The sequence below is a fragment of the Tribolium madens genome, unplaced genomic scaffold (genome assembly GCF_015345945.1).
Source record: "Tribolium madens isolate multiple individuals breed KSU strain unplaced genomic scaffold, Tmad_KSU_1.1 Scaffold_11;HRSCAF=98;Tcas5.2_LG3b, whole genome shotgun sequence".
Lineage (NCBI taxonomy): Eukaryota > Metazoa > Arthropoda > Insecta > Coleoptera > Tenebrionidae > Tribolium > Tribolium madens.
In genome coordinates, this window is record NW_025400975.1 from 7,768,386 (window position 1) to 7,781,001 (window position 12,616).

The following is a 12,616-nucleotide window of genomic DNA, read 5'->3' on the forward strand; positions in this document are numbered from 1 at the left end:
CTGTATCAAGGAAACTAATATATTTCAGATTATGAAAAAAACTGGATCCCTATTTAAAATTAGAAATTAATTTAGAAAAATTCTAAAATTGTCAGGTTATACTATATTAAAAGCCATTTAAATTAGTTTTTAAATTTTTGAAATCAGGCTATAAATAGAAATTCAAGAGTGCCTGCCCTTTTATAAAAATCACACAGTATATGTGACATATTTTAGTGTTTTAGTATACTGTCTTTGGGCAAAAGAAAAAAAATTGTAAAGTATAGTGTTATAAAATTATATTGCAAAACAAGAAAGGTGAGAAGTACACAAATGATATAGTAAAAGAAAAAAATAAAAACAACAAATTAGAAATCGCCCACAAAAAATAAAAAAATTAAATTTACAAATATCGCTAAAGAATTGAATTAAATCTAGTTCAGATCCTGATCTGATACGAATTGTCCTTTTACAAGCTCCCGTAAAAACCGAATGATCCTGAATCCTATTTCCACTTTATTTTCTTGTAAGTGCTTTCGCCACAACCTAGATTGACGTATCTCCAAATTAAATTATTTTTATATCAATCATTAATACAAAAACAGCGTTTGTTTGTTGTTTTATTTTTTGTCAAAATTGGAAATTTCTTGCTTATTTCCTTCGGGATAAAACCGTCCAGATATTTAATTTTGATGATGAGATTGCGACGCGAGGAATTTAGGCCTCAAAGATAAACAAAAAATCAAACTAATTAAACTTTTCACAGCATTTTCAATTAATATTATAACAAGACTTATTAAATTTAATTAGCACAATAGGTTGGTCTTTTTACTATTATCTCTTGCTAGGAATTAATGAGCAAACTGGAGTGTTATATCTCAAAAAAAAATAAGGTGAAAAATTCACAACCTCAGTAAGTTTTCTCCACTAAAATTAAACACCTAATTTGATCATCCCTGAGATAAAAGCTTTTCCTTTCTAGTGATTTTTCACTTGTGATATGGTCCGTTTATTCTAATTAAATAACAAGAAGAAAATAAGCGAGCTTTGTAACATTATTATTAAACAAGGCGAAAGCTCCCTGAACGACTTGTAACGAATTTAACCGAAAGCGCCACACTCGTGTTTTAATAATCGACATACTGTCTGCTACAAACCTTCAATCCTGCGAAAGCTCAGGATAAAAACGCACGTCGGGGATAGTCACCTATCTCGTTCTATATAATGTGGGAATGCTGAAATTTTGCCATTCTGAATTTTCCAAGTGAGGGGTTTGTTATAGTGGCTGGGAATTAGGTGAGTCCTAATCTCTAGTTTCAAGTGTGAATTCTAATAACACAATCGATCGCATGAATTATTCATTCCCATCTATTTTTTATGAAATTTATTATTGATAGCTTCAGAAATGATAAATTGAGAAAATTTATAAAACAAATTCGAAAATTTCAATAAAATAATGTTGTTCAAAGCCTGTTTTCGGCCATAAATTTTTATAGGAGATAAAATTTGAAGTTGTTCTTAAAAAATTGTTTCCATCAAATTCACTAAATTCAATTATTCCCATATTCTATAAATGTGAAATAAGAAATTTCTCTTTGTGTCAAATATATATTATGAGGTTCATATTGTGTTCAAAACGCTGGTAAAATAAATAAAGCAACACCCTTTCATAGGAGAAATTCACGTAAAAACCTATGTAAGTACACAGGCTGTATTTATTTTGCTTTCTGCCACTTCCTTATTTAAATATAAGTCTTTGTGTTTGCACATTTACAATTTTCAAGTGGGTGGTTGAAATCCTTCAAATCAAATTGGCATAATTACAAAATCCATACCTTGTTGGTCATTATGAAGGCATTTTTCCGATTTTTAAATTACCCCCAAGAATACATCAATATTTATAACCCATTTCATTGAAATTGGCATGATTGTGTAAACCGCGCTTTAAATATGAAAAAAGAACTAAATTTGTCACTAAAAAAAGTGAGGTTAAGATAGTTAAAATTTAATTAAAAAAAATTACGTGATATATAAAGGCCTATGTGTATGTTGTTTCCTTGTTATAAAAAACCTTAAGTAATCATGTTTTTTTATAGATTTTTTAACGATCAAATGTACATGACCCCTTCATCCACTATAATGCATTAGTTTATATTATTAAAAAATTGATTAAAGTGTTATGTACCAAAAAACAAGCTTTATTTTCTAATATAAATTTTGTGATAACTATTGCTTTATAAAAATATTTCAAGTTTAACAAAACATTTATATAAAAAGTATATAAAACAGTCCACTTTATGCTGTCCCGAAAATTAACATTCTAACTTAAAATATTTTTTTCTTGTTTACTGGGTGTAATTTTGAAGCTAGTTCATCGACTTTTCGAAAACGGTTTTCCATATTAACACCATATTTTTTAATAAGAGACGGACTTATCTCGAAATATTTAGACAAAAATATACCGAAAAGTCACCAAATTAAGTGAAAAATTAATGAATTTTGCTTGTTTACATCACGTTTTTTTGTAAGATTCTGTTGAAACATATTGAAAAATTACCGAATTGGGTTGAAAATGACTTTTTTATGATTTTTTTAGCGTTTTAGCACGTTTTTCAATTAAAAATTTACAAAATTAATTCGTCACAAATCGCTAAATTTACCCAAAAATAGTGTTATTTTTACTTTTTTAGATTGTGCTAAATATTTTGTTCAAAAATAATACCATTTTTCCGTTTTAGAACGTTTTTTTAGTCAGAATCGCATTTGTTTTCAAAATTTTCGTCGAAAATGAAGTAAAAAATGAATAAACTAGCATGAAACTAAATTATTTTTGCTTCTTTGGAGAGTTTAAGCATGTTTTTGAGCTGAAAAATCATCTAGTTGCTTTTCCAAACGTTTTAGCAGATTTTTCAATCAAAAGCACAAAACTTCGTCAAAAATAAGCCAAAAAATCACATAATTAAATCGAAAATGATGTTATTTTTGCTCTTTTCAAACATTTAGTTGCGTTTTTAAGTCTAAAACAAAGTTTTTTCTTTAATTTTTGCTAAAAAACATACCAAAATTAATACATATACTAGACTAAAGAAGAAACGACATAATTTCTGCTCTTTTCGTTTTATAACATTTTTCAATAAAAAACGCAATTATTTCGCAAAATTTTGTCAAAAATACGGCGGAAAGTAATTGAATTAGGTAAAAATAGTGTTATTTGTGCTTTTTTTTAAACATTTATTTATTTATTTAAACATATTTTAACACCTTTATCCACTGTTTATTCAACAATACAAGTTGTACATAACGCCTTTAGCATTTGGTAATTTCATTCCTAATAGAAACCAACACTTAAAAGTCTTTTTCAATAAAAGAATATTGCGAAAAAAATGTTTTAAAAGAAAATACCAGTTTTCAATTTTTTTGTCCACTCACCCCTTCAATTATAATTTGAAAAAATACTGGAAATAACGAACAAGCAACAAAAATAGTGAAAAGATGAATACAAATGTCTCACATGTCAGTAAGTAATAAAAAAAAAAACAAAAACCCTATCTCCTCTTATACCAGGGACATGCGCAGGGCTACAAACTTAAAGATAAAATTCCAAAGTCAACCAATTTCAATGAAATCTACTCTACGTCCGAAAACGAAATAAACGATCTTCGCATTAATTTATGAGAAAATTTAGTAAATATCTCGTGTTTTAATACGCACTTGTGCATAACAGATTGATAAAAACGATTCAATTATTCTTATCCTGTTTTCAATCAAAACGCAATGACTGAGATTTGTTCCCTTGTAGGACACAACATCAAAGCGCAATTTTAATAATTTTGATGAGTCTTGTCTCGTCAACAGAATTAACTGAAAACATGAAAAACGTTTTGTTGTTCACAGAGTTTTTAATTACTTTTAATTCCAGAATTTTCCACGAATTTAAACAATTTAGAATTTTATTGTTCAATATTATAGTTTGTCAAAAGACGAGAAATGAAATATTTTTTTTCCATTTTGTGTTGTATTTGAGTCCAAGAAGAGAATTGGAAGAAGAAATTATGATGCCAGTATAAAAATCGCTTTGCTAATTATAACAACTTATTATTAACTTTCTGTGTTTATGAAGTTCGAAATTATCTTTAAACTCATTATCACAGGTGAAAGCTGAATCACTGATTGTAAGAATTTAAAACGCATGATGCTGCGTAAACCTATTTTGTTTTCGGTCGTAGAAGTAAATAATTATACAAAAACAAAGAAAAAATAAATTGCTTCATTTATATTCCTGGGAGATAATACCTCGAAATTTTTCCTGAGTTTAAGCACATTTTTTAAATAATGAAACCAATTACACTCATTGTAATTGTGGCATCCTTGACCCTTTCTACTTCGTTTCACACAATTTTTGTAAAAATGCAAACAGGATTTGAGAACGTGTTTTTTGAAAATTTGGTGGAATGTGTAAATAACAGGGGAAAACACATTTTTAATCACCACTTTGGCTTCCAAGAATTTTATCAACAGACACAATTAATTAAATTTTAATTTGTTTATGCATTTGTTTGCCAAGTCATAATCGCAAAATCTCTCTTATGTAACCTTTATAACCTCCCCCAGTATATTTTCTTTGGTGTTACGGAAATAAAGGAATATATCTGAAAAGTGCATTTTTGCGGCTGGAATAATTTGATGTTTTCAAAACGCAATTTGTTTTAATTTTGTTGTTTCTTAAAAACTGATGACTCTATTCGATTTTTATTTCATTTTGTCTTTCAGTTTTATTTCGCTGTGATCTAAAAACAAATAAATTTGAAATCCACTGTTTCAGTCCGATTCTGGAACTGTTTCAGAAATGAGAAGTTTTCAGTATCAAATCTCGCTGAATAAATCCATCAAATTGAGACGTTTCAAGTCGTTATAACTCGGATTGAAATTTTATTACCAATTTGCTCAACTAATTCGATTGGAGAAATTCATTACCACCGTGAAAAATATTTATTTGTTTTCTTAATTAAAGGTAGCAATTTCAATGAACTTTAGCCTGAAACCGTGATTCAGAAATACCATTTAGAACCCTTATTGGTGCGCTGTCATTAGAACGAAACTACCACCAGAGCAAATTACGTGATACTTTTGAATAGAAAAAACAAGCAATTGTGCTTTGGTAATTAATGAAATGATTTATTAACTTAAAACAATTGCAAATTACCCGAAACGGAAAAATCAATCTGACCACGAAATTAGAACATTGCATGAGTTTTGTGGAATTGAGCCAACCAGTGGCGGCTCGTAGTCTATTTTTTTAACCACGAAAAGCTAATTTTTAATAGCAAAGAAAAAATCGACTAACCTTTTTAAAATTTTTCAATTTTTTGAGCGATTCATTAAATTTATTAATTTCAATTTGCGGGGCCGAATCTACATTTGTGGCTATATTTTATTTACCCAAGATATGTAATTTGCTACTGATACATATGTTGTCCTTGGTATTTTTTTAAGTTGTCATCCAAAAAAATTTTTTTTTGTGTTTTGCTTCCAACTGCTTCCAAAACTCTTATTGAAGCTAGTATTGGGTTGAAATACTTTGATTCACATTGATTCCCGGCTTAAAATTGAGCGAAATCGATTGAAAATATCACAAATTGCTTTGTTTTAGCCTAAAATTGAGATTAAGGCAATTATTTTTATAAAATACATTAATTTCGAATTAATTCTGTATTAAAATCGAGAAATATTTTGATTCCAGGCTTAAAATTAAGCCAAATCAATTGAAAGTATCACAAACTGCTTTATTTTAGTCTCTAAATTCATATTAAAGCAATTATTTTTTTTAAATACCTTAATTTTGAATTAATTCTGTATTAAAATCGAGCAAAATTGAATAGAAAATAGCTCGAATTGCCTTATTTTAGCCTAAAATTGGAATTGAAGCAATTATTTTATTAAAAAACAATCAGTTTTGAATTAACTCTGTATTAAAATCTAGCAAAATATTTAGAATATACCGAAAAATCACCAAATTAAGTGCCAAATAATGAATTTTGCTTGTTTACATCACGCTTTTTGTAAGATTCTGTTAAAACATATTGAAAAATTACCAAATTGGGTTGAAAATGACCATTTTTACCATTTTTTTGGGCGTTTTAGCACGTTTTTCAATTAAAAATTTACAAAATTATTTCGTCTAAATTTACTCAAAAATGGTGTTATTTTTTACTTTTTTAGATTGTGCTAGAAATTTGTTCAAAAATAATACCATTTTTCCGTTTTAGGACGCTTTTTAGTCAGAATCTCAATTGTTTTGAAAATTTTAGTCGAAAATGAGGTAAAAAATGAATAAACTATCACGAAACTAAATTATTTTTGTTTCTTTGAAGAGTTTAAGCATGTTTTTGAGCTGAAAAATCATCTGGCTGCTTTTCCAAACGTTTTAGCAGATTTTTCAATCAAAAGCACAAAACTTCGTCCAAAATAAGCCAAAAAATCACGTAATTAATTCGAAAATGATGTTATTTTTGCTTTTTTCAAACATACAGTTGCGTTTTTAAGTCTAAAACAAATTTTAATTTTGCTAAAAAACATACCAAAATTAATACACACACCAGACTAATTAAAAAACGACATAATTTATGTTCTTTTCAAGCGTTTTAAAACATTTTTAATTCGCTACTCATACATGTGTTGTCCTTGGTATTTTTTAAGTTGTCATACCACAGTTTTAGACCATGCTTTCTAACCACGACTTGATAATATCCAAAAAAAAATTATTTTGTGTTTTGCTTCCAACTAGCTAACATTGCTTTGTTTTGGAAGAAAACTCTTATTGAAGCCAGAATTTGGTTGAAATACTTTAATTTAGGTTGATTCCCAACTTAAAAGTGGGTCAAATCGATTAAAAATATCACAAATTGAAGCAATTATTTTTATAAAACAAATTAATTTTGAATTAATTCTGTATTAAAATAAAAAAATTGAATTGAAAATAGCTCAAATTGCTTTTTTTCAGCTCTAAATTGAGATTGAAGCAATTATTTTTATAAAATACCTTAATTTTGAATTAATTCTCTATTAAAATCGAGCAAAATTGAATTGAAAATAGCTCATTAAAAAGCATTAGTTTTGAATTAATTCTGTATTAAAATCGAGCAAAATTGGATTGAAAAATACTCTTATTTAATATACTAGGAATTACCAAAACTATATTAATATGTCCCTAAGAGAAAATAAGTTTTTCCACCCTAATTTTAGAAAGGAAAGTGACCAATTACCTCCCTCATCTATCAAAATTACAATAAAAATATACCAGATGAATAAAAATTAAGGAACCAAACGTTTTTTACTTAAACTGTTAATTTTTTGGAATAACTAATTGATGTACGATAAAGTACTTTAAAGATATGATGTTTTATCAAGAATAAAATTTTTCGAATTTTTTTTTGTTTTTGAGTTCTACAAAAAAAAATATTTTTTTAAATAGCAACCCACAATAAAACTATTTTGTTAGTATTCAAGTTTTTCTTGCTGGATCGTAGGAAAAATTATATGTATACTATGTATATTGGAGGAAAGTATCTTTTCCTGCCTGGGTGATTACTGCCCTTATTCATTTGACAAGTCCTATGGGAAGAAAAAATACACTTTCCTTCCTTGTAATAAAAAAAAATATTATGTAAGTCTTGATGAGGTGTTCCCAATTTTTTTGCATATAACTTATACATATTCACTTACTTTGACAACAACCAAACACTACACTAAAAAAACCTAATAAAATTTGACAGTTTGCAAGTCGAAGTTACTCTCTGACCTAAAAACATTTTGAATTACGTACTAGCCTTTTGAAAAATGTCAGCTCTTCTCAGATAGTGACCTGCGCATTGCTTACCAGGGCTGTGAAGTCGCGGCGGTTTATTTGAAACTGGTTCACTATTATTTATATCAAAAAATCAACTTTTGAACAAATAAGGTTAAAATTATATAAAAATAGTCAAAATATTTTAAATTTCTAGTAAATAATTTTATTTTTAACTTTGTTTTCTGACGAGCCTGTCGAATTTTCCCAAAAATCTAATAAACTTCAAAGAGAATGAAACCTTTCAGGCTTCTTTTAATAAATGGTTTCATTATTAAGACTAACTCATTACCCAAATTGGTATTTAGAAAATAGGTCAGATCAAGTGTGGGAGTGAGCCTCCTCGTGGTGTCTATAGAAAATAAATTAACACGTTGTAACAATCAAAATTGAATTACATTATTACAAAGTACGAAATGAAACATTCGCTATTGGTTCATTGTAACAAATGGCGTGGTCATATCCGGTGACGTCACGAAGGAATCAGAGCAAGGCAGAGTTCGATCGCAGGACTAATAAAACTAACTTTGACCTTGCTTTTCACAAAGGTGGTCGTAAATTCGGTTTAGAAGATAATTGATTTGTGAAAGCGATTAATACCTTTTGAAAATTAACGTGATTGCTTCCCTCGTGATGTACGAGTTGTTTTATTAACTCTAGAAGAGTCGGAGAAGTTTACAACTTGCCCAAAATAGTTGTTTGTGAGTGGAAGGAAAGTTTATTAGCGTCCTCCCCCGTCATTTATTTTAGTGTTATCTTAGACATCTATATTTTTTTAGATTGAAGCGATTTTTAAGAAAAAAATCCTAAGTTGTCGGATTCCTTTTCAGGCGTCGTTTCTTTTATGTGCACTTTGAATTACTCAAACAATGAAACTTGGTTGCTAAACCAAATTCCGGGCGACAAACACAAAGCTTAAAGCTGCATGTTTAGAACTAAACATGACAGATGAAAAATTATGAAATACAGAGAAAATTTACCGAATTGTGAGCTTTATTGTGAAAAATACGTTAAAACATTATTTCCAATAAAAAATATACTGCATTTTCTACGACTGTTTTTAATTAAAACCTGTAAACACGTAATTTATTAAGCAGAAAAAAGCACGGAACCAGAAAATTGAAACTCTTAGTTATAAAAGAAAGTTAGTCTTGGATTTTACCACTTTTTTAGTTTCTTATTTAATGCAAACATTTTATATTTTTCATTTTCAGACGAGTCAATTATTACCTTTAAATGTTAAAATTGTAAAACCTTCATACAAAGTATGAAACCAAACGTTTTTTGCTTAAACTATTTATTTTTTGAAAAAACTAATTGATGAGTGATAGTACTATAAAAATGTGATGATTTAACAAGAATACAATTTTTCGAAATTTCCTTTTGTTTTTGAGTTCTACAAAAAAATATTTTTTTAAATGGCAACCCACTATAATATCATTTTTCTCATAAAAAATATACTCTAAGGATTACAACTATCTGCTTTATATTTAATTTTTTCAAAAAAAATTTTCACATAAATTGCAATTTTGACAAAAAAAAATCGCATAACTCAAAAACAAAACAAAATTTCGTCCTGAAAATACGATCACATTGTTTACATTACTTTAATTTGTATTAATTATTATTTTCTGGAGGCTAAAAATAAAACCGCTTGGTTCCAGACTTTATATTCACCCTGTATAAATTTAATAGATACTAATCTAGTGCATCGCTTAAAATTAATAACAACTTTACAGCGTGTCCCAAAAATAAAATACAACGCAAACTTATGTTTTTTACTTTTCTTATCCTATAAGTGTGTGTGTTTGTCTGTGAGTCTGTAAACAGACAGAGATAAAAATATCTCAAGAATGATAAGAGCTAGAACTTGGAATTTGGTATGTAAGTTACTTGACCAAAAATCTAAATTATACGGTTGAAGATACTATAAATAAATTCATGGGAATAAAAATTATTTAGAATCATGAAATATACCTTATTAAACAGTAAAATGTGATACAATAAAAATAATAATGAGTACCGAACTAAAAAAAATTGCACCCCAGACTCGAACCCGCGGCAACTATGATCTATTTCGTGTGGCACTATCGCAAACGTTAGGTTTGCTACACCGTAAGGATCTTTCCCAAATAAGTTGGATAAGGAAAGTCGTGATGTTCACACCAGATTTTTTTAAATGAAACACCATAGTTTCTTAGATTTTTTGGATGTAGCTTTTTATTACGATGCTTTTAAGGTAAACTTTTATAGGTTGTTTTTTTTTAACAAAAACATATTTCGTTAATTTATTACACAAAAATTAAGACTGCTAGAATTTTTTTCTATAACAATTTTTTAGTCTGTTGTTTAAGTTAAAACAGTGAAGAAGTTTATTAAAAGTTAAATAACTTAAAAGTTAAAATGCAGTTAGTCCGTGAATCTGAGCATCTGGTTGGTTCAATTAGGTCACGTGATTAGTTAATCTGACGTTTGACTGCATTAACATAATAACTGACCTCTAGATATTTTAAATAGACAATTTAACAATTTTAGATGCAAAAATAAAAAATAAATAGTGTTCCATTTAAAATTTTAAGTAATTTTAACATTTTTTTTATCTTCCCAAATGCAATACATTAATTATGCCCAAAATTTGTACTTTCTTCTTAGCAGAGCAGAGCTGTCTTAGATTATGTTTTAAATTTTTAAAAAGAGTGTGTTTTGTCAAGTATGTATTTCAAATACCAAATCGACCGATAAAAGTTTAGTTCAAAATAATCAGTATTAAAATATAGTCTTTCTCCTGAAAAAACATGAGTTTATATTGTAACTTATTTTTTGAACATGCTGTATAGTTGAAAATAATTTCAGACGATGTATTAAATTTAATTATTATATTTAATATCTATTAAAATATACAGGCTGTCCCAAAGAGTTGGTAAAGTCTTTTAAATATTAAAATTTGAAAAATATACGCGCCACAGTAAAAAAAATGTAAGGAAAGGTAACAGGAACATGGAAAATATGTTAAAAAATTCTATCTATAAAAATTTCGAAGCTATAAAGTTTGCACTTTGACTGTTAAAAAAATTGTGGCAAAATTTTTGTACCTTCACTAAAGAATTATACAAAAACATATACAAAATCATCAGTATCATTAAATAGACATAAAAAATGTCTAATGTCAAAAAGTAAATCTCAAAATTTTTTGACAAATAGAATTTTTTAAATATGTTTTCCATATTCCTGGTATCTTATCTTACTTTTCTATGGGGCGTAAGTTCTGGCACATCCTGTATAATATTTTTAAAATTTTAACATTTAAAAGACTTTACCAACTTGTATATTTTAATATTAAATATTTGGAAAATTTGTATTTCCAATTTCGTTCGTGTTAACATATTTAAATATTTAGAGGCGTCATCGTGAAAATAAAGCCATTTTATGCTTAAAACGGGAAATTCTGTTCCATTTGTTACTTCGAAAATTAGTCGACAAGGGAGCTAACGGAAATCCAATACGTGATAAAATCAACTAATGTATCTTCCCTGAGGTGTCTTAAACAAGTTACAATTTTCACCCTTTGTCATGTCCTCACAAGCACATCATAAATAATTAAAATATTGTAGGGACATTTTATGAAATCACTTTTTATCATTTATCACTATTGAAAAAATTCCCCTTTGTGAGTTTATTATCAGCTTCAAGCTCTGTTCTATATCCTTTTGTTTATTGTCTCTAGTCGATCCTCACTTTGTACTTTTTTCCAGTTGCTGCAAGCAACCTATTTAATTAAATTCAATCGATTTTTCGCCTGAATAATTTATTGCAAGTTCAGAAAACGCATTATTACAGTGAACTTGAGATCTTTAAATGGAGTGGATTAAAGTTGGCGTTTCAGTATTTGCGTGTCTTTATCGATTTCAGGGAATTTCCGGGTTGGTCCAACAAAAATCTACTTTTTGTTGCAGAGGACACGAAGCCAGAATCTGCCAAAACTGTGACTCTCTCCAACGGTGGTGTCCTAGTCTCTAACTCACTCACTCAAGATTCAGATCTTGAAGACGCAGCTGTGAAAATACAAGCGGCTTTTCGCGGTCACCAAACAAGAAAAAATATGAAACAACCCGGAAAACATGAGGAGACTGAACCCACTCAACAGGAACTTGAAGCGGAATTCAGATCCGACGATCACGGTAAAGAAATCATACCAATTTCAATTTTTGCGGAATTGAAAGGTATAAAATAACGTTCGATTCTTTATAGTCGACTTGAATTATTGCTTTTGGTGGAGTAAATATTTCCCGGGAGTTTGGCTCTTGAATTTTAATCGATACTTTATTAAATAAAAGTGATTTAGCAAACTCCACATTTCAGATAAAAATACAGGTGGTCCAAAATTCTGTAAACGATTTCATTCTGGCGAAATTATCAATTTTTTTGGCAAATAAGTTTTAAAAAAAATTTGAATATTAATTGAATGTTTATACTTACGAGATAAACATAGTAATTTTTTTAGTGGAAACCTATCACATTTTTTTTAGACTAGGAGCTTGTTGCTGTGCAATTTTTTTTGTAGATCTCACACTTTTTTGTTAAATTATTTTAACTTACTTAAGAATTGTTGCTGTGTAAATTTTTTTGTAAACCTCACACTTTTCTGTTAAAAAAATGTTTGACTTACAAGAATTAAAGAATTTTTTTTGAGTAAACTACCAGTTTTGGAAATAAATTAATAAATGTTTAAAGGTGGAAGAAAGTTTTGACAAAAGATAAAGTTTATAATTTTTTTAACATAAATTGTAGCATTTT

At 28.2% G+C, this 12,616-nt stretch overlaps 1 protein-coding gene across 5 annotated transcripts in view; it reads left to right on the forward strand.

The window, feature by feature from the left end:
- Positions 1-12,616, forward strand: part of LOC123008545 (neuromodulin) — a 35,708-nt gene that overhangs the window by 17,495 nt on the left and 5,597 nt on the right. For 4 of the 5 annotated variants that reach the window (XM_044404606.1, XM_044404692.1, XM_044404437.1 and 1 more), the window contains exon 3: positions 11,776-12,000. In XM_044404606.1, coding sequence (XP_044260541.1) covers positions 11,776-12,000 — 225 coding nt within the window. Of the gene's footprint in view, positions 1-1,633; positions 1,676-11,731; positions 12,001-12,616 lie in introns of those variants that run through there. The other variant, XM_044404770.1, reaches the window with a different exon arrangement.